Genomic DNA, 20597 nt, shown 5'->3' on the forward strand with positions numbered 1-20597 from the left:
GCTGGCAACAAAACCTTGTATGAGTAAGGCAAGTGTTCTGCCACCGTTCGTTTGTTGCTATTTTCGAGACAGGGTCTCATGTAGCCTAGGATGGTTCAAACATTCTGGATGTCCAAGGATGACCTTGACCTTCTGGTTCTGCTGCTTCCACCACCCACATCCCGATGCTGGGATTGAACCCAGTATTTCATGCGTGCTAGACAAACACTCTACCAATTCAGCACATACACACTGTGCTTTCTTGTTCCCGAGTGACAGCATAGCAGCTTGTTACCTAACACTGCTTCACAGTCTGTCTTGGGAGTCACCTAGAGATGGCCAAGTGCACAAAGGGTGGGGGAGGCTGTGTGCAGATGTGGATTCCTGGTTTGGGAAGGGGCTCCCGAACTGTCCCCTGAGGATGCTGAGAGAACTGTAGTGATCCTGTCATCTGCTCTCACAACCTGTTGTTAAGTTTCTTTAAAATTGTTTGTGGTATTTGGAATTTTTTTCCTTGTGTTAGTGTCTCTTTTGAATATATAAACCATGTATAAGCCAAACAAACAAACAAACAGTGTCAAAGGATGTGTTTAGACAAGTATTTTCACGTCTGTCCCACTGTCTTCTCTTTCTTTTGTTTGTTTTGCCTTTTTGAGACAGGGTCTTGCAGTATAGCTTTGGCTGGCCTAGAACCTGCTTACTTTACAACCTAGACTGGCCTGTTTCATCTACCTGAGTACTGTGGTGGTAGCCAAGTATCACCATGACTGACCTCTCCCCTCTTTATAGGGCACTGCTTTTAGTCTTCTTATTGATTTCTTTGACAAACATGCATATGTGTGTGTGTGCACTTGTATGTGGGTGCACCCTGCTTGTATGTGTTCACAAGGGGACACTTGTGCCCTGCTCAAGGCCCCCTCGGTTAACATCAGGAGCTTCTCCGGTCATCAGCATCAGAGGTGCTTGTGCTGAAATTCAAGCACATAGTTTTCCGGGGCTTGCCTGGGGCCCACGGTAGTCCCTTTTACAAATGGGAGCACCCAGGTACAGAAGAAAGACAGGTCTCTCTGCACAGAAAGACTGGTGGCCCAGGCAGCTATCTGGGGAAGAAGCTGTACTGGCAGCTCTGAGGAAGGAAAGCAGGAAGGGGCTGGGGTTACTGTCACCTTTAAGCGCCCTTGAAGGGAGTGAGAAGGTTAACTTTTCCAGGACCTGGCACTGAGGAGGTCAGAGAAGGCACTGGTATCCAGGCTAGCCTCTGAGTCTTCAGTGCCTCCCCGACATTGGTAGCCTTTGTATCTTCATTCATGAAGGTCTCTATCTCTTGGGTCTCACCCAGGTTGTCTCACCTTTGGCTATGGGAGCAGCCTTCCTCTGCACTGTTAGACATAATACACTATGCAACCTAGTCTCATTAAATCAGAAGAATAGGGTTAGTGGATGAAACTTGCCCAACATGTGTGAGGCCCTGGGTTCATCCAGCACCACAAAACAGACAAAACAAGACCAGCAAACAAAGGAATGAAAGAGCAGATCGCCGTGGAAAGGTGAGTCTGTGAAAGTAGACAAGGGGCACACAGTAAGAAGACACATGGCTGAGGTTAGTTAGGGCCTATCTGATGTTGGAGGCCACTATAGGCTCTGCCATCCAGACCTGTGTGACCCTGCATTTAAAGAGACCTATAGGCCCCACCTGGGCAGAGGCCCTGAGCATGGGCTAGAGACCTCATAACTCTGAGGTCTCATTCTCCCCAAGTCTGTCCAGTAAAGTATTAGGTGTCCCTTAGAAGAGACCCAGGAAGGAGCTCTGGTTCTAGTGTTATGGAGTCAAGCAAATCAGGCTTGGTGTGAGGACAACACAGCAAAGACAGACAGACAGACAGACAGACAGACAGACAGACAGATGCCTACAACACCAATTCACCTCCAAGGGAGGCCTTGTTTTTCCTGATTCAGAAACCACTGATACTGGTTCTGGGGGCTATGTGGAAGATTCTGGAGCCTGTCCCCTACAAACTAATGTCAGGCTACAGTTGTATCATCAGGCACCTGATTCATACCCAGGCTTCAGAAATCATCACCCGAGAGGGACACCATCCTCTGTGGATGCTGCCCGCAGACTCTAAAGTGTACTGATTGGTGCAGAGCTTTGTGGGTAACTAGATAGTTAGTTGTTGTCATAACTACACAAGGAGCACTGACAGACTCTCTTATGTGAGCCAGAAGCTGTTGCAGTTCCCTCATTGACTGAGCCAACACCCTGTCCCTCTGCAGTCGGGCGGGACAGTTTTTCAGTGACTGTTCTGAGAATTTTTTTTTCTCTCTTTTGGGGACAGTCTTACCCTGTTGTCTAGGCCAGCTTTATACTCCTGTGCTCAAGCAATCATCTTGCCTTGGCAAGAGCTGGGATTCTAAGCCAGCCATAGAAGCCGGCTCTGAGAAATGTTTGTTAGAAGGTGTCCCTTAGAAGGGACAATCCCTATTGAATGACTGATCTATTTATTGTACAGCTGCTGACCTATATCCTCACCCTTGTTTGGGAAACAGGGTTTCTCTGTGTAGCTCTGGCTGTCCTGGAACTCACTCTGTAGACCAGGCTGGGCTCACACTCAGAGATCTGCCTGCCTCTGCCTTCCCAGTGCTGGGATGTAAGGCATGCACCACCATGCCCAGCCAGCCCTGGTTGTTTTGTTCTGTTTGTTTGTTTGTATTTTTAGATAGATTGTATGTTTAACCCAGGCTAACCTTGAATTTATTATCTTCCTGCCTCAGCCTTCCAAGAGCTAGGATTTTGTATGTGTGTGTCACTACATCTGGTTGAAATATTTTAAATAAAACTAACCCGTGTCAAAACTGCTAACCCAAATATTTCAATTTTCTCTATCTTTTCTTAAAGGGCGAGTTCCAGAAACCAGAAATTTGAATCTGGAGAAGGTTGGCATTAATACCAACCCTGAGAATCAGAAGATTCTTGTGGATGCCCAGGAGGCCACCTCTGTCCCCCACATCTATGCCATTGGAGATGTTGCTGAGGTATGTTCTATGTCTGTCTGGCCAACCGCTCCTATTTCTGTGCTCTCACCTGTTTCAGCTGGGCCTTGAGGTGAACATGATGTAGGCTCTGCTGTCCACAGGTAAGATATGTGTCTTTCTAGTCCCAGAGCACCAGTCACAGGATTCAACTGTAGGGACTAGTCAGGTGCATCCTGGGAAGGACTGGGCACTAACCTCTGCTCCTTCTGATTCTCTTGCCTTTCTGGGAGGCTCAGGGTGGGGCAGTTTAAAAGAGGGAGCTGCAGAGATGGCTGAGCAGTTAAGAGCACTGGCTGCTTTCCCAGGGGACCTGGATCCCTTGCACCCACATGGCAATCCATAACCATCTATAACTTTCAGTTTCAGGGTATCTGACACCCTCTTGCCTCTTTGGATACCAAGCACACATGTGAAGTACACAGACATGCATGCAGGCAAAATAACCATATGCTAAATAAATTTTTAAAGATTTATTTATCTGTTTTACATATATTAGCATTCTATCAGCATGTATACCTGCATGCCAGAAGAGGGCATCAGATCCCAGTACAGATGGATGAGAGCTACCAAGTGGTTCCTGAGAATGGAACTCAAGACCTCTGGAAGAGCAGACAGAACCACTGAGCCATATCTCCAGCCCCCACAAAATAATTCTTTCTTTTTTTTTTTTCGAGGCAGGGTTTTTCTGTATAGCCCTGGCTGTCCTGGAACTCACTCTGTAGACCAGGCTGACCTCGAACTGAGAAATCCACCTGCCTCTGCCTCCCAAGTGCTGGGATTAAAGGCATGCACTATCACCGCTCGGCACAAAATAATTATTAAAACGGAGTTAGCTGTTGCTGGACATGACCTTAGAGAAGTCTTATGTCCACAGAAGGAGGCCAACCCCAGTTCAGGCCATCTGGCCTTGTCCTGGCCTCGGTTCCCCCTCTGTTTCAGTGCCCTTGCTGACTAGGCTGTCACTGGTCTTTCTTAGGTGAAGGGCTCAGTGTGGGAAAGGTATCGGAGCTTTGGATCCATCCCTGCTGACTGGGCCTGTGGCTGTGGACACTTCCTCGGTGTCCTCTGCGTCCCTCACTTCCATGGAGATCATGGCCCACAGCACCTCCCTGGTGATGGTGAAGCCCTGGCTTGGGAAACAACCAGCCACAGTTCCTGTCCTTCACAGGCCCCTCCTGCTTCATCAGTCCTGGGTCTCTGCATCCTTAGAGCCTCAGGAATAGCTTGTACTGACCCATCCTAATGCAATCAGGGAAAGTGCTCAGAAGGCTCCTGCTTAGACATGCTGATGGATGATCCCAGAGTCCCCAGGCCTTCTTGTCTTTGTGCTGAGACCTGCCATATCTTCCACAAGTATGTTTCTGTCCCAGGGCTGCTACAACAAGTGGTTTGTGCCACCACAAACTCAGGAATATAGAGCACTCACTCTCGGAGGCCTGAGGTTGAATCTGAGTGTGGGCAAGCTGTCGTCCTCAGTACCTTCTAGAACTTCTAGAACGTTATCTCCTGCCTCCTCTGTGCTGGGCCTGGGTGGTCCTTAACCTCAGCTCTGTGCCACCATCACTGACATTCTCCTCCAGGTGCTTTATGCCCGCCTTTGTCTCCTACAGATTGTCCTTCATCAGACTTAAGACCCGTGTAAACCCTGTATCTTATACAAAAACCCATTTCCAAATAAACTCACTTCTAAGTTCTGAGTAGGTCCCCTCCCCTTTTGGTGGGAGGGGTGACTCTGTTTAACCCACTCTTGTGTGTTCCTGCCTTGAGTGTCTTGAGTATTGAGCATCACTAGTTCCCAGGAGGAACCACTAGTTACACCACAGAAACATGTACTATGGAGTTGAGGGGCATCTTGGTAGGAGACATAGCTGGGGTAACTGAAGGTTCTGGTTGGAAGCAAAGCAGGCCAGGCAAGAGCTCCTGCACCTATGCCTTCCAGGTGTCTGCTCTGCCTTAGTTCCCTTTGGAACTCACTTTGGGAACTATAAAGAGGAATTTAGGGAGATGGGACCAATGGTTGAGTCTAATAGGTCCCAGTAGAACTCGTACTGGATTAGCATGGCTCTTGGACTCTTTGGTGTACCAGAGGGGTCCCCTACAACTATAAAAATGCTCAGATATGAGCCATAGCCATTGTAGAAGATACCATCAGGCCCTGTGTTTTCAGTTCAGGAACTGACTCTCTAAGAGGTGCCTGACTCCTACCTACCGCTGCCTCAGAGATACCAGAGTACCAGGCCTCAGAGATAGCAGCTCCAAGGAGGACTGCATGAAAAATAACACAGCTTTCTGTGCAGCGCTACTCCTTCCTGGTCATTTCACTATCTAAACTTTTTTTTTTAATGTATGGATGTTTCACCTGCATGCATATCTGTATACCTCATGTGTGTCTGGTGCACATACATAGAAGCCAGAAGAGGGCATCAGATGCCCTGGAACTGAAGTTACAAACAGTCATTAGGGGTCATATGGATGCTGAAACCCAGGTCTTCTGGAAGAATAGCTAGTGCTCCTCACCAACGAGCCACCTCTCCAGCCCTTTACACCACTATCTAACTGAGGCTCAGGCCACCAACCTGGGCAGTGTGGTTGCTTAGTCTCTGCCTATTGCTCGTTTGGATGTTGTAGTCTCCAACTTTAGGCCTCATCTCTGTCTTGTGAGTACCGTACCCTGAGATAGCACCTGTGTTCTCTCAGAAGAGAGACATCGAGTGTGTCTCAGTCTAGCACACAGGGCTGGGTTGCCACCGGCATGTGGCACAGGAAAGCCTTCTTTATTTTAAAAGTTCAATACACAGTTTAAAAGATGATTGCAAGCAATGAAGTTCATACCCCTGCATTCAGGTCAGGCCAGCAGCTACAGAAAGCCTAGGGTGAAGTAGTGGTATTGTTTAATGGGGTAAGGTGTGTTGTGTGGGGATGTTTCCTGGGTTACTCAGGCCCGATGGAATGTACTGGCTGGAAGTTTAGTTTATCTCTGTAGATCTCTACTCATTTCTGGAATGCCAAACAGCATCTGCATTTCCTGCTACGGAGGTGATTGGCAGTGGGGGTCTGAGCTGCTGCAAGCAGGAACACCCGAGGCGAGGTGCGCCCTGAGACAAAGTGGTCTCCTGTGGAATGACACTGATTTGGGATTTGTCATGGACTATGACATGCATGTCAAGCTGTGTGTCAGGAGCACGTGACATGCTTGGGGGCCATATGAACCAGACCCCGAGTCACTGGGAACCATGGGCAGGGGCCTCTTTGGAGCTCTGTCATGGGACAAGCACTCTGAGATCATCAGTGTGGCTTATTCAGAGAAAAAAGCCTGTGCAAGTGAGCGTAGTGGGGCTAAGCCTGGCCGATCACTCCCTCCTCTAGAGAAAGGGGTGATAAGCAGATCCACAGGGCCTGGGATTGTCACTGTGGGAAACCAGCCTTGCATGCTGAGCCTCACAGCTCATGTCCATGTCTTCAAAGCCTGGTTTTGTGAATCTTCAGCCACCTGCTAGGAGGGCGATGGGTGGTGGTGTGGTATCTGTACAGGCTGTCTGCAGTAGAATGCTGTTGGATTCTTCTCTTAGGGGCGGCCTGAGCTGACACCCACAGCTATCAAGGCAGGAAAACTTCTGGCTCAGCGGCTCTTTGGGAAATCCTCAACCTTAATGGATTACAGCAATGTGAGTTCCTTTAAAGGGCCAGGTCAGTTCAAGCTAGGAAAGGCTTAGCTGGTTCCTCTGGGGTAAGGAGCCTTTGCATCTATGTGCCTGCATGGACACGTGGACATATACGCATATGCCCAGGTGTATGTGTATGGGTATATATGCACACAGATGTGAGTGTGTGAATATGAGTACCTGCATGTACATGAGCAGGACAGTGCAGTCTTTAGGGCCATATGAACCAGATTTCTAGTCACTGGGAGCTATGAGCAGGATCTCTTTTGAGCTCCATCAGAGGACCAGCACATCAGTATGATGGGTTCAGAGTAAAGCCTGTATCAGTGAGCTATCCCCGGCAGCTCATTCCCTCTTCTAGAAAAAGGAATGTATGTAGTTTAGCTCCTGGTTCAGCCCAGGAACAAGGGGTGGCCACCTGCTGTGCTCATGTATGGCTGGGTCCCTGGCCTCAGATTACTGTTCAAGTGTCACTCTGGAGATGCATTTTCGACTTGGGAGAGAGGGTGGGGGGGACAACACACAGAAAGCATATCTGATTCCAGACCTACTTTCCAGGTTCCCACAACTGTCTTTACACCACTGGAGTACGGCTGTGTGGGGCTGTCTGAGGAGGAGGCTGTGGCTCTCCATGGCCAGGAGCATGTAGAGGTAGGGAACTGTCCTCCACAGAGCCCCTCTATGGATTGGAGGTCTGGTAAACAGGGGCTACTTCTGGAGGCTGCTCTTGGCAAGGCATAGGGTGGGGCCCCCACGGGACAGGAGTGTTGAGGAGCAGCTCCAGAAACAAGGGAAGCCTCTGGCAGCCCTAGTGTATGCCCAAGCTTCTCTTCTCTGGACCCACCGAATGTCCCCCGCTGCCCTGGTGTCCACCTCGGCGTCTGACTGCTGCCTTCCTCTGAGGTCTTATGATCTGGTCGCCTCCAACAGCCCGCCCCCAACTAACACCGTATGTACTAGCAGCACCGTTGAGGTTCCTAGCATTACCACCAGAGCATCGGACATCTGCTGCCCATTCTACTTCAGCATGCAGAGAGCTTGCAACAGAAGGTCTCAGGTGCTGGTACTGCTCTGTGGGGCTCTCCCTAACTCTCCCTTAGCCTGAATGACTCTTCCACCTTCCTGCCCAGGCTGGGCCACTCCTACCCACCTGTACCTCCACCTTCCTGGGACTCTCCTGAGGTTTCCAACAGACAAGACACTCCGACTCCCAGCCCACATTCTGTCCTCTTCCCAAGCTCTTCTGGTGCCTCCAGGCCCAATGGCTCTGACTGGAACCTTCGTCCTAAGCAAAAGGATTTTCATTGGGCCAGGATGGTTTGGGAAGTCTACAGCAGCAGGCCGGCTGTGGCCCCTGGGCTACCTTCAGAATAGGAGGAGGTGGCTGGAAACTTTGAAAGCTGCCACATAGTGGAAGCTGGAAGATTTTGGTGCAGGCCTTCCTACTGCAGCAGCTGTGAGGCCCAGGTCACTAGGCTGTACAGTTTGCCCGCTCCATGGACCCAGGCCCCTCCATCATGGAGACAGATCTGACAGGCCTGCCTTCCCAGCACTTTATTTGCTATTTTTGTTAGATTCATCATAAGTACACTAGGACATGTGTTCATAGCATTTTATAATGTTTTATGTTTCATGATGTTGAATGGCCAAACATTCTTGTTTGTTTTTTCTTCAGTTCTGTCTTGCTTAGAACAATATTCTCTGAAGCCCTATTAATTAATAATGGCTGTGTAGCACATGTGGGGCCCTGCTCATTTTTTATATGGCTGCAGCCCTGAACATACTGTCAAGCCCTTCATGGGTGCTGAAAGCCCTTGTCCCTCAGCTCCAGTGAGGCTGGGGCCTGCCCTGCCCCTTCTCTTGGCTGAAGCTCAGGCCAAGCCAGCACCGGCGTGTGCTGGGGAGGCCAGGCAGGCAGCCATCTGAGAGTCATTTCTCCTCACATGAGTAGGAGAGGCATTTGTACACCAGCGATCTGCCAGGGGTCTCCCTGTCCAGTCTGCACTGGTCTTGGGGAGGCCTGGATCTGCCCAACATCTACTTCTTGGGGATACCCAGTACCAGTACCATGGCTCCAACCACTGGCTCTGTGTTGTATCATGGCTAGTGGCACCTCAGCAGCTTGATACCTGCTCTCCTGTAGTGTTCAGTGGGAAGTCTGAGATCTGGGTGGGAGAGGGTTTATCTGCAGACTGTCTGGCTGTGGGTACACACTACCTGAACATAGGAGGACACACTCTCTTCAACCAGCTGAGATGTTTCCACATTTTACACTATAAACTTTGGGTCACACAAGTGCCCTTGGGTCCCTGAAAATCCTGCCTTCCCAGCACTTTTTCTGTTGTATCTAAGACTCTAGACCTGTCTTGGGCATGGCCACTGATTCAGGTGCTGGTATCTTGTCCCTCAGGTTTACCATGCATATTATAAGCCCCTAGAGTTCACAGTGGCGGATCGGGATGCATCACAGTGCTACATAAAGGTGAGAATGTTTAGGGGCCAGGGTTGGGGTGCACTGGGACTAAGAGGGAAAAAGCTAGCTATCATGGAGAATGCTCTGATATCCATAGGGCAGAACAGCGAATGTTAGCCACTTTCCCTCATGTGACGGAGTACCTGCAAAAGCAGCTTTAGGTAGGAAGGGTTTACTGTGTCTTACAGTTTAAGGGAAGGCATGGTGGCAGGAGCTGAAACAGCTGGTCACTTTGCATCTGCAGTTAAGAACCAAAGAGCTTCATGCTGGTGCTTGGCTCACATTTTCTTTTTTTATGCAGTCCAGATCCCAGCCCATGGAATGGTGCTACCCACAGTTACAATGGGTAACCTATGGGGTGGTTCAGCCCACAGTTATAATGGGTAGCCTATGGAATGGTGCTGCCCACAGTTGTAGTGGGTAGCCTATACAGTGGGACTGGCCACAGTTGCAGTGGGTAGCATATGGAATGCTGCTGCCCACAGTTGCAGTGGATAGCCTATACAATGGGACTGCCTACAGTTACAATGAGCACCCAATGGATTGTTGCTGTCCAATTATAATGGGTCTGTCCACCACAATCAAGGTAATGTAGACACTTCCTCATAGATTTTTTTTAAAGATTTTTATTTATTATTATAAATGAGTACACTGTAGCTGTCTTTGAACCACCAGAAGAGGGCATCAGATTTCATTATGGGTGGTTGTAAGCCACCATGTGGTTGCTGGGATTTGAACTCACGACCTTCAGAAAAGTAGTCAGTGCTCTTGCCCTCTGAGCCATCTCACCAGCCCCTTCCTCATAGATTTTTGTCTTCTAGGTATCTGATATGTCCTATCAAATTGACTACTGCAAAAGGAAACCTCTGAGGGGTGCAGAAATGGGATATAGCAGGTCCCTATGGTTAGGTGGGTCCTCTGTGGCTAAGTGATAGTCAAAAACACTGTGGCGCCGGGCAGTGGTGGCGTATGCCTTTAATCTCAGCACCTGGGAGGCTGAGGCAGGTGGATTTCTAAGTTCTAGGCCAGTCTTGTCTACAGAGTGAGTTCCAGGATAGTTAGGGCTATACAGAGAAATCCTGTCTCAAAAAACCAAAACCAAAACCAAAAACCAAACCAAAACAAACAAACAAAAAAAACCACTGTGGCTTTCAGATGGTGTGCATGAGGGAGCCCCCACAACTGGTGCTGGGTCTGCACTTCCTTGGCCCCAACGCTGGAGAAGTCACCCAAGGATTTGCTCTTGGGATCAAGTAAGTCCGGTAGAATCCTGGCTACTTTGAACTGTAGCTGCTTCTCTCTGTGTTTTGACAGTACAGTTTGTGTTGGATTTTTTGACTATAGTGGAAGCTGCTGGGTCCACATTCCTGGGGGAGGGGAGTTTGTACATGTGTGCAGCAAGCATCCTTCAGCCGGCCTCAGTCATGACAAACAGAGCAGGAGAGGGACTTTCTCTAGCCAGAGGTCCTAAGCAGGGATGGTTGCAGCCCTGGGCATGGCCAACCTGAGGGAGGTTGAGTCCTCCCTTCTGCAGCCTTCCACTGTTCCTTTCTGTTTCTATCTCCTATGAATTGTCTATGTGTATTCTATGTATTTCTTTTTTGCTACAGTTATTGGGTTATAAGAGCTCTTTGTATGTTAAAGAAATCAATATTAGAAAAAGGGACTTCCAGAAACTCTTCCAGCAACTGAATTGTCTGGGCAGTGACCCTGCATGCAGCACCATGGATGGAAATGTGCAGTGGGACAACCCTGGCCTATTAATCCCAGGGCTCTCCCTGGCCCAGCTGGTCTTGTGGATGCCCTGCTTACCATCATCCACACCTTGCATCCATAGTAGTCACCACCCACACAGGCTCCAGCACTATGTTCAGGAGATGTTAACACCTGACTCATGGGTTCTATAGTGATTACTCTGGAATAAAGTCCCATGTAATAGCTCTGCTGCAAATCTCTAAGGACTGCAGATATATATTCCAAAGACGTGGGCTCATCTGGGACTTACAGCCCACGCCTGGGAGAACTTCATCACTAGCCATTGCCCTAACACATTTGTAGGTCACATAGGCCTGAAGTTTGCTGTCCTATGATAGGTGTGGCCCCATCTAGGTATCTGACCCAAATCCTGTCTCACCCACACAATCCTTCAACACATTGGCCCTATTCCTCTGTTGAAATCCTCTCTCCCCTGTCCCTAGACCTCTTATCCCCAAAGCCCAGATCTTGGCCACACTCATGTTCCTAGCCCACTGGGGACCCTGATATCCACATACTCTTCTCCTGTCCACCTTTCTCTATGCCTTCTCACCTCTGTCTCCTTCAGGATTCTATCCACATTGTCATGAATACATGTACATGCCACATAAATACACGCAAACCAGACAAAAACTCATATAGCCTTAGCCGGGGACTTAGACACACAGTTACACTGGGCAGCTCTTTTCTTGTATGTCAAGACCTGGAGTCAGCCTCACTCATTTGGCCATGTTATTAAAATACCAGAGAATGTTTGGCTGTGGCAGAGCAACCCCTGAGGCTGTAGAGCACCGTAGTTCTCCGCTGCCTGCAGGTGGAGACATTGATGGTTTGAGCATGCTAGTGGAGTGCTCATACTGATATATCAGACATGGCCAGGAGGCCTTGGAGTGGACCTCTCCACTAGGAACTCCCGGCAGTATTTGAAGAGCATGCGCCTGTTGTTCAAGTGGGACGTTTACCTGCCAGACCCTGCATTGTGCAGGGCTTGTACATTAGGAAAGCTATTGGTTTCAACTCTGTACCACCTGTGCCCTGCAGGGTGCCCATAAGTGCTGTGCCACCCAGAGAGCTAGACTGTACTCACTGAGAATGTGCATTAATGCAAGTGTACATGGAGCCACCTGGAATGCCCACAGCAGGCAGTAATCTATGGATCTTTGACAACTAGGCTAGAGTACCTGGGTAGAGGCCAAGAGATGAGCTGACAGTGGAAGCTGTTCTCAGAGGTCCAGTGGCTAGTCTAGACTAGATTACCTCCCTTCATGCACTTACTCTGAGTAGACAGAATGCCATCCACAGAACAACTAGTTCCTGGCCTTGTGCTTGAGTGCCGTGTGTCCATGTCTTCTGAGCAGAAGAGCTGGCTGGGTGGGTATAGGATGCAGTCAGAAGTGGCTGGCCTGGGCGATTCCTGCCATACTTTGAAAGTGATAGAGCAGGCCTCAAGGAAGGGGCAATTAGGACTGGAGTGCAGGCAGCCAGGATGGCAACCCAAGGAAAGGTTGGCTAGGAGGGCCTGAGGTGGGTAGCACCTTGGCATTTGTGGATAGTGGGTGTTTGCTGGGAGGCAGTAGGCAGTCCAGCATAGGCATGGAGAGATATTCTTAGTCCTGACTCAGTAAGGAAATCTCAGGGCTTCTGAGGCTTTCCCAGGGTCAGAATGCCATGGACAGACCTCCCCTTCCCACCTTCCCACTCCCGCTGACCACTTACCATCCCCTCTTGATGTGTGCAGGTGTGGGGCTTCCTACACACAGGTGATGCAGACAGTAGGGATCCATCCCACCTGCTCTGAGGAGGTGGTCAAGCTGCACATCTCTAAGCGCTCCGGCCTGGACCCTACTGTGACTGGCTGCTGAGGTTAACTCACCATCCCTGCTGAGCTAAGGATACACAGTGTGCCATGTGCCCAATCCAAGGCTCCTCAGACACCTGCACCCAGGTGAGCAGGCTTGAGAAGAGTGTACGTAGCTATTGTCATGGGAGCCACCACGTTGGGCATGATGCCAGGTACATGATGAGGCTATGTAGAACAAGTAGGTAAGTTTCTCCCCTTGGTCAAGCCGTGGTATCCCAGGAACAGGGCCAAAGGGGGATCATTGAGGATCCCTGAAGGACACCATAAGGTCCCTGCCTGCCTGGTCATTGCTATTCCCCACATGCAGTGGTGTCAAGAGTCCCCGTGTGCCATTTGTCCGTGCAGTGAGCCTAAGTGCCGGCTCATTTCTGTCTTGCCCAGAAGGTGGAGATGCTGCCTTGTGCACGGCTGACTGGCTCTGCTATAGCTTGTACAGCCAGGCTGGCCAAGTGGGCAGCCAGAAGGCACAGTGCATCACCAGCCATTATGGTTTTCTGAGGAAGAAGAAATTGGTGAGGGCCTTCTGCCCCTACAGTGACACCTCTGTCTGACAGCATCCTTCAGAATCCCCAGTCCTTGATCTGCAAGCTACAGCCCATCCTGGTTGTCTCTCTTTGCTCTCACCTCTTCTTGGTCTGGGCCCCTTGATAACCACCCTCCTTGATGGAACTGAGGAGGCTATAGAAAGTCCTTTCCCCTCAAGATGCCCTCTGTCTGGTCTGAGCATCCAAGCAGTAGTTCTCTGACAGGGGCCTGTCTGGGCATTCATGCACCTGCTCCACCACAGCTTCTCCAAGCCGGGGCTGTGTGTGACACTGAGGGCCCTAGGGAAGTTCTTCCCAGAATATTGTTCCTTTCAGGGTTTTCTTCCTTCCTTTCCCTTCCTTCCTTCCTTCCTTCCTTCCTTCCTTCCTTTCTTTCTTTCTTTCTTTCTTTCTTTCTTTCTTTCTTTCTTTCTTTCTTCCTTTCTTTCTTTCTTTCTTTTTCCTTCCTTCCTTCCTTCTTTCCTTCCTTCCTTCCTTTCTTTCTTTCTTTTTTGTTAAGAGCTCAGTTTGGCCGGGCGGTGGTGGCGCACACCTTTAATCCCAGCACTTGGGAGGCAGAGGCAGGCAGATTTCTGAGTTCACGGCCAGCCTGGTCTACAGAGTGAGTGCCAGGACAGCCAGGGCTATACAGAGAAACCCTGTCTCGAAAAACCAAAAAAAAAAAAAAAAAAAAAAAAGAGCTCAGTTTGTGTTTTTATCAAAATATTTTTGTAGCAACTGCAGTGCTCTCTCTTTGTCTGGGACGGGGTGGGGAGGACTGTCTTCAGGGGCTTATTTTCAGTCTCTCAAGGATCTCTTGTGGTTTGGGGTAAACATGGCTAGGCTAATGTGTATGTTGGCCCATGCTGACCCCCACCTGTTATTGGCAGGACTGGAAGGCCTTGCTGCCTCTCAGAGATCTGAGAAGATGTGGATGGAACACCGTGTGTCCTGCAGGGATGTCTACACCCCTACAACCTCTGGCCAGTCTCCGAACACTCCCAGCGTCAGATGATGATGGCCTGGGCAGAAACCCCATGTGGGCCGCCCAGACTTGAACCCCTGGCATTTCTGGAGTGCTGATAAAGAGGGTGTTTTACTAAAGCATGTCTGAGTGTGCTGTCCCCAGGGTTGCCCAGTGTCACATGATAGTAGCTTCCACTCAGGTTCTGCTGCCACCAGAACCATAATATATGGAGCTGCAGTGTCTGGGAAGAGCAGCCCTGATCTGGCCCTTCTGGTCCCTGGTAGGACCCAGCATTTACCACCGTCCTCATCCTCCCTTCAACTACTGGCTCAGGTCTGAAGATATCTTCTAGGGATCCCTACTGGACCTTCTGCTGAGGTCTGGACCTTCTCTGTAAGGTCTCTGTACATCTTGGAGCAAGGGTGGCCTGCCTCCAGCCGTCATCAAGAGTCAAGAACAGGAGGATAGGGTTTGGCAGGGCTGTTTGACGTTTTCTCTCTGAACTGAACACCGTTCACCTCCTTACGTTTCCACTGTAGCTCTCCAAGTCAGCTTGTGGACTGGTTTTGGCTAATCCTCCACATTGAAGCTTGATGGGCTAGGGAGAGCCTGTCAGTCACTGCAGGAACAGACAGCCCTGACAGTGAGGGGCAAGGCCTTGCAGTATGCTGAGGCTTTAGCAGAGGCTAATCTCATGTCTTCCTTAAGAAAATATCACTTAGCCTGGCCCGGGAGCCTTGGATGAGACCCTGCTTGTCAGCCAACAAAGGAATGTGTTTGCACCTTAATGGGCCTACAGGAGTCTGGCTGGAAGTGGAAGTGTGCAGGGCGCTCTCAGACGCCCAATTAAGACGCCAAGTGCAGAGGCAGATCAGCCATGTCCTATTTAATGCACCACTGGTGGCACGCCCCAGCCTGCCAGGATCCTGGGGCGTGGTTGTGGGGGGCAGGGTGCTCCTCTAGCTTGAAGTTTTGTCTGCCTCAGAGGCAGAAGAGGTCAGCTAACACCTGCTGCCTCAGGCCAGTGGAGTGAAAACCTTCTGGAGTCTGGCCAGGTGCATTCCATGGGTACCAGAGCCCTGGTGGTCAGTCCCTGCCGTGGGGGCAGGCAAGCACCTAAAAGTGGCTTTGGTACTTGGTGATGATCGAATAGAGGCAACCTGTCACTTGTCCTTTGCACACACTGGCCAATAGCTTCTTGCCTACCCAGCCAGTCAGTGACATCCATACATTCATGTCCCCCAAACCCCATTCAGGATAGTTACTGATCTGTGCACACTGCCCCACCGGGGTCCTTCTAGGCTCAGGTCTCACCAGAGCAGTGAGCTGGCCAGTACAGCTGCAAGCACTGGCCTGGCTATGGGGCCCAGGGGGGACGTCCAGGTGGTCACAAAGGCAGTCCAGTGTTCAAGTGAGACCTGGGCCCAGAGTCCTCCTCACTCAGTTATTTGTGGAGCCAGAACAAACCTAGAAGACCTCATCAGGGCAAATACGCACAGACTAATAGCTAACCTAAACCATTCACTGAGGGCTGTTGTGCCTTGTGCTGAAGGCAGAACTAATGCCAGAAACAGGACCCATGGATGAGCTGCCTCAGCAATGGCATCTGTCCTGAGTATCTACCCTACAGAGCTGCATGGCCAGTCCCATCTCTGGACCAGAAAATGCAACAGGGTTTGGTGCTCCCCAACCCAGGGCCAGGTACCCCTGGGCTGCCTCCTCTCTGCCTTTGCATGTTTTTATGATGCAAGGAAAATATGTTTTTAATTCCTCAGATTGTTCTGTGTAACCTGCAATTACCCCTGGCAATGTTTTACACATCTCTGCTTGTGGCACTGGATTGCGCAAGGATATGGGAAGGAGAGGAGCGGGTAGGAGCTCCCTCCCAGTTTCACTGTCTTGGCTGTCCTGGGAAGTGCCCGTCTCTAGCACTTTGCCCTTTCCTACACCATCCCCACTTCATGAATGCTGTCCTGAGATCCCTGTGCAGCAGGCACACAGAGAAGGGTTTGAGGACCAGACTGAGGGCACAGTAGTAGAGGACAGAGCCCAGCAAGGCTCTGGGGGCATCCAGCAGAGGATAGAAAAGGAGCCATGGGTTCTTAGAGTAACAGTTGCTGAGATTGCACCCCACCCCATTCTGAGTGTCACAAAGCCCTCTGGGGATCGATCCTACTTCTACTTAGCTGGCAATAGAAGGCATGTGTATTTCCTGCCTTACTGGGAGTGACAGTTACCTCCATGTCCTGACTGGGCACCCTTGCCAGCAAGTAGACTTGCCTGTAAGAAACAGCGGTGTCTGTCTGAAGCCTCAGATACAAGCTCGTCCCTGAGATCTACATTTTTGTTCTCTGCTACCTTGACATATGACTTGATTCCATAACTGAACAACCCAGCAGTAATGCCCAAGCAGAACCCAGGCGGTGCCACCAGTGTCTGGGCCCCAGTGTGGTGCAGAACCAGTCAAACAAAACTTCCCCACTCCCATCGCTCACATACTGCATGCTTCCTGGAGCTATGGGCCAGGCAGGACTTCTTAGAACACCTCGAGACTGCTGTCCAGCATATATGTCAGGAAGCCCTCAAAAGACCCAGGATTTAAAGGCCTTTGTCATGCTGGGTGGTGGTGGTGCATGCCTTTAATCCCAGCACTTGGGAGGCCAAGTCAGACAGAGCTCTGAGTTCAAAGCCAGCCTGGTCTACAGAGTGAGTTCCAGGACAGCCAGGACCATACAGAGAAACCTTGTCTCAAACAAACAAGGCCATGTCACTATTAAGGCTCAAGGTTTCTGGTCCCCTGATCAGAGGGGAACACATGAAACACATGATTGTGTATCTGTCCTTGCTTCCCCTTCCCTCTGCTTTACCTGTCCCTCTGGATGCTACTTTCCCTGCACCCAGTAACCTGGCATACTCCAGGCAATGGCACCTCCATGCAATGCCTGGCCTGGCCTCTGCCTACCTGTCCTCCTACCTCCCTAGTCAGTCCATCCTTAGTTTCAATTGGGATACACATGAAGACAGAGTGAAGTCACACCCAGACATGGGTGGACATTCTTGTAGCTTGAGGCCAGCAGGTAGGCATTGGATGCTTAGGAGTGGACCACACAGGTCTGACTCCCTTTGGAAGCATCTGTGAATTGATTCTCCATCCAAATGACCTGAGACAGGCCTAGCTCTTGAGAGCCAACTCCAGCCCAGGAGGAAAGTGTACTCTCCTGGCTCCAAACTTGCAGGCTGCGGGCTTCCTGGGTGCAGGAGCCTCAGCCCAACACTGACTGGGGTAGAGGCTAGAACAAGGGTTTCCAGACTCTTTCCTGGTCATCTGGGAAACTCAAGCAGGAGCCAGTGTTCTAGTGCTGTGGAGAGACATCATGACCATGGCAACTCTTAGAAAAGAAAGCATTCGATTGCGGCTTGCTTACAGTTTTAGAAGTTCAGTCCATTCTCATCCTAGCAGGAGAACGAACGGCAGCACACAGGCAGACAAGGTGCTGGAGAAGTAGCTGAGAGTTCTACATCTGGTTCCACAGGCAGCAGGAAAGCAGCAGGCACACAGAGAAGGGTTTGAGGACCAGACTGAGGGCACAGTAGTAGAGGACAGAGCCCAGCAAGGCTCTGGGGGCATTCAGCAGAGGATAGAAAAGGAGCCATGGGTTCTTAGAGTAACAGTTGCTGAGATTGCACCCCACCCCATTCTGAGTGTCACAAAGCCCTCTGGGGATCGATCCTACCTCTACTTAGCTGGCAACAGAAGGCATGTGTATTTCCTGCCTTACTGGGAGTGACAGTTGTCCACTGGGCCTGGCTTAGGCCCTTGAAACCTCCAAGTCCACTCCCAGTAACACATTTCCTCCAACACGGCCATACCAAGTAGTGCCACTCCCTGAAATATAATATATAAGTCTCTGGGGGCCATTTTTATTCAAACCACCACAGCCCCCAAATCTGCCCTAATGAGCCTTCAGCACAAGACTTCTCCTGAGGAACTGGAGCTGAGTACAAGCCTCTACACCAGTTGAGCTGGCCTCATTCTCTGTCCCTTTCTTGTCTCCAGGAAGTGCCGGTTCCACTGGAAGCCTAGAGCCAGCAGACAGTGCTTTGAGTTTTGAACTGCTCCTTATGTACTTCCTGAGCTAGGCAAAGGCACAAATAAATAAATGGAGCCACACACGTGCACCTTGCTCTCACAGACAACAGAAGGCAACAGGAGGGTACTGCCAGGCTCAGTCCCTGCCTGTCCCTCATAGGCAGGTGAAGGCCTCCCTGGTGCTGAGAGTGGTTTCTTCCAGGCGAGATGGGAGACTCCAGAGTTGTGGAGACACCTCTCTCCTGCCACCGCCATGGCCCAGTTGCTCAGCAACACTCCCAGACAGGGTAGAGAAAAAAAGTTGCCCAGAGAGACTGGTGAGGGCTTGCCCAACCATGACATATTCAGGATGTGAAATAACTAGGCAGAAGATTCTTCAACAAGGGGTGCCAAGAGGCCTGTAGAGAACGGGGAGATAGCACTGGACCACAGGCTGATGGATGGAGGGCGTGAGCCATGGGACATCAGGTCTTACATGCCTTATTTACACCCACTTCCAAAGCCCAGGGCACACTCCTGGGGTTATGATTCATGTTTCCAGAACCCATTATGACAGGGTGAGGTCTTGACAATGGCTGAAGAAAGTGACTTGAGTTTCCATCGGTGCCACACACAGGTTCTCAGTAAGGAACTACAGCCACACTTCCCTGCACACCCATGAGCTGAGGGTGGTCGTACCTCTTCATGCAGTGTCATGTCACATTCACGCCTACCTGGTATGGTCCAAGATTAATGCTGTCCACTCTGGATGGGGAGCTGTCCTGGGAGGAGGAGGAACAGAAAGCCCATTTGATGGCGAGCCAGCCAAGGCCATGGCTGCTCAGACATGGGCCTGGCAGCTGCTGGCTCTCACATTCCTGTAAAACCGCCTTGGGCATCCCTGCTGCTGGAAGGTGGCTTCTGCTACTTCTCCTTGCTGTCCCCAGCCCCCTAAGTCCTCCAAGAGCTCTCGTGTTTCTGGTCCACAGCCAAGCACCTGTGATTGCAAGGGCAGTGAGGAGACCTTCCCATCTCCCAGGGGCCTGACAAAGCATCTTAGACCTGAGCCCTCCTAATCTCAGCCCTGCTGCGCTTTATGATACTCAGGTTACCCTAATCCTGAAACCCAAGCTGGGGTCCCAGGAGTTGTCCCAGTGCTATCTGAGGAGCACACGAGGCCTTCCCAGTAGGCAGTAAGAGGACTCCCTTCATAGGCCTTCTGTGTTCAGTCTGGTCTTCACCAGGAACAGAGCAGGGTGCTGGACACTCATAGGCTGGAAATCCAATCCAGATAGACCCGAGGAGTCTCTTGACACCAGACTCTCAGCTGCCTCACTGGGCAGGGTAAGGTCTCATCTCAGAGAGGAAACTCAAAGCCAGGGGCAAAGGCAAATGCAATGGGCAAGGCAGACCCAGCCCAAGCCCCTCTAGGATTTCATGGGACAGCAATTGGGCCTTGTAGTTCCATAAAATTAAATTTTTCTCTCCCAATAAAATTGGATATTTGGGGCTTAAAACTGATGATCAAATAACACCAAATGCTTGGGAATAAAGCGGGACCATAAACAAGATATAGTGTGACCTTGTTACATAGCAACTGGGGGTTGGGAGCCAGATGGGCACAGCTCCCTGTCCCAGTTGTCAGCAGCTGACCTCAGGGCCTTGTACTGGTCATGGGTCTGAGGATGAACACCATGGCATGAGGCAGGAGGTACCCTGCTAGTTCCTTTGTTCTACATATGTTAGAAAGGCACACTGGCTAGGCATGAGAACACCTTTTGTCTCCAGCGTCTTCACATAACTTCTGTGGAAACAGATACATTTAGCTCCTAACCCATAAGGGTCAAGCAGCACAGTGGAGCGTCAGTGTAAAGCCTTTTTTGCAAGTGTGTCTCTGCTTGTAGTTTTTATGGAGTCCCTGCTTGATGTGTGAGGAAAAAGCACTTCTCAAACCCCCAGGAGTCCTTGTGAGCTGATAGCAAAGCCAGGACTTAGGCATGCCTGCCCTACTGCCCTCCCCTCTCAGGCCTCAGTACCAGGTCCCAGCCTGAAGGAGAGGGAGGATGGGAAGCAAGACCTTCAGAAAGCTTCAATGGCTCATTGTTCTGCCTGTGGTGGATGGAATTGGGCTGACCCACTATAATAATAAAGTTCTAGCACTCAGCCAGTGGCTGGGTTTCCATAGCTCGGGGAGTATTTCGTTTTCAAAATCTCGGGGAGGGAAACTGTGTATCAATGGAGTTTGTTGTTCCCATCAGCCCCTTCTTTCAAAGC

At 50.5% G+C, this 20597-nt stretch overlaps 1 protein-coding gene across 4 annotated transcripts in view; it reads left to right on the forward strand.

The window, feature by feature from the left end:
- The window catches only part of Txnrd2 (thioredoxin reductase 2), a 50950-nt gene extending 36559 nt beyond the window's left edge, over positions 1-14391 (forward strand). For all 4 annotated transcript variants that reach the window (XM_031363363.1, XM_031363365.1, XM_031363364.1 and 1 more), the window contains exons 12-18: positions 2876-3012; positions 6582-6677; positions 7233-7325; positions 9085-9156; positions 10303-10400; positions 12641-12847; positions 14178-14391. In XM_031363363.1, coding sequence (XP_031219223.1) covers positions 2876-3012; positions 6582-6677; positions 7233-7325; positions 9085-9156; positions 10303-10400; positions 12641-12764 — 620 coding nt within the window. In that variant the 3' untranslated portion in view covers positions 12765-12847; positions 14178-14391. The remainder of the gene's footprint in view (positions 1-2875; positions 3013-6581; positions 6678-7232; positions 7326-9084; positions 9157-10302; positions 10401-12640; positions 12848-14177) is intronic.
- The last annotated feature ends 6206 nt before the right edge of the window (positions 14392-20597 follow it).

Source organism: Mastomys coucha, unplaced genomic scaffold (genome assembly GCF_008632895.1).
Source record: "Mastomys coucha isolate ucsf_1 unplaced genomic scaffold, UCSF_Mcou_1 pScaffold12, whole genome shotgun sequence".
In the NCBI taxonomy this organism is placed as follows: domain Eukaryota; kingdom Metazoa; phylum Chordata; class Mammalia; order Rodentia; family Muridae; genus Mastomys; species Mastomys coucha.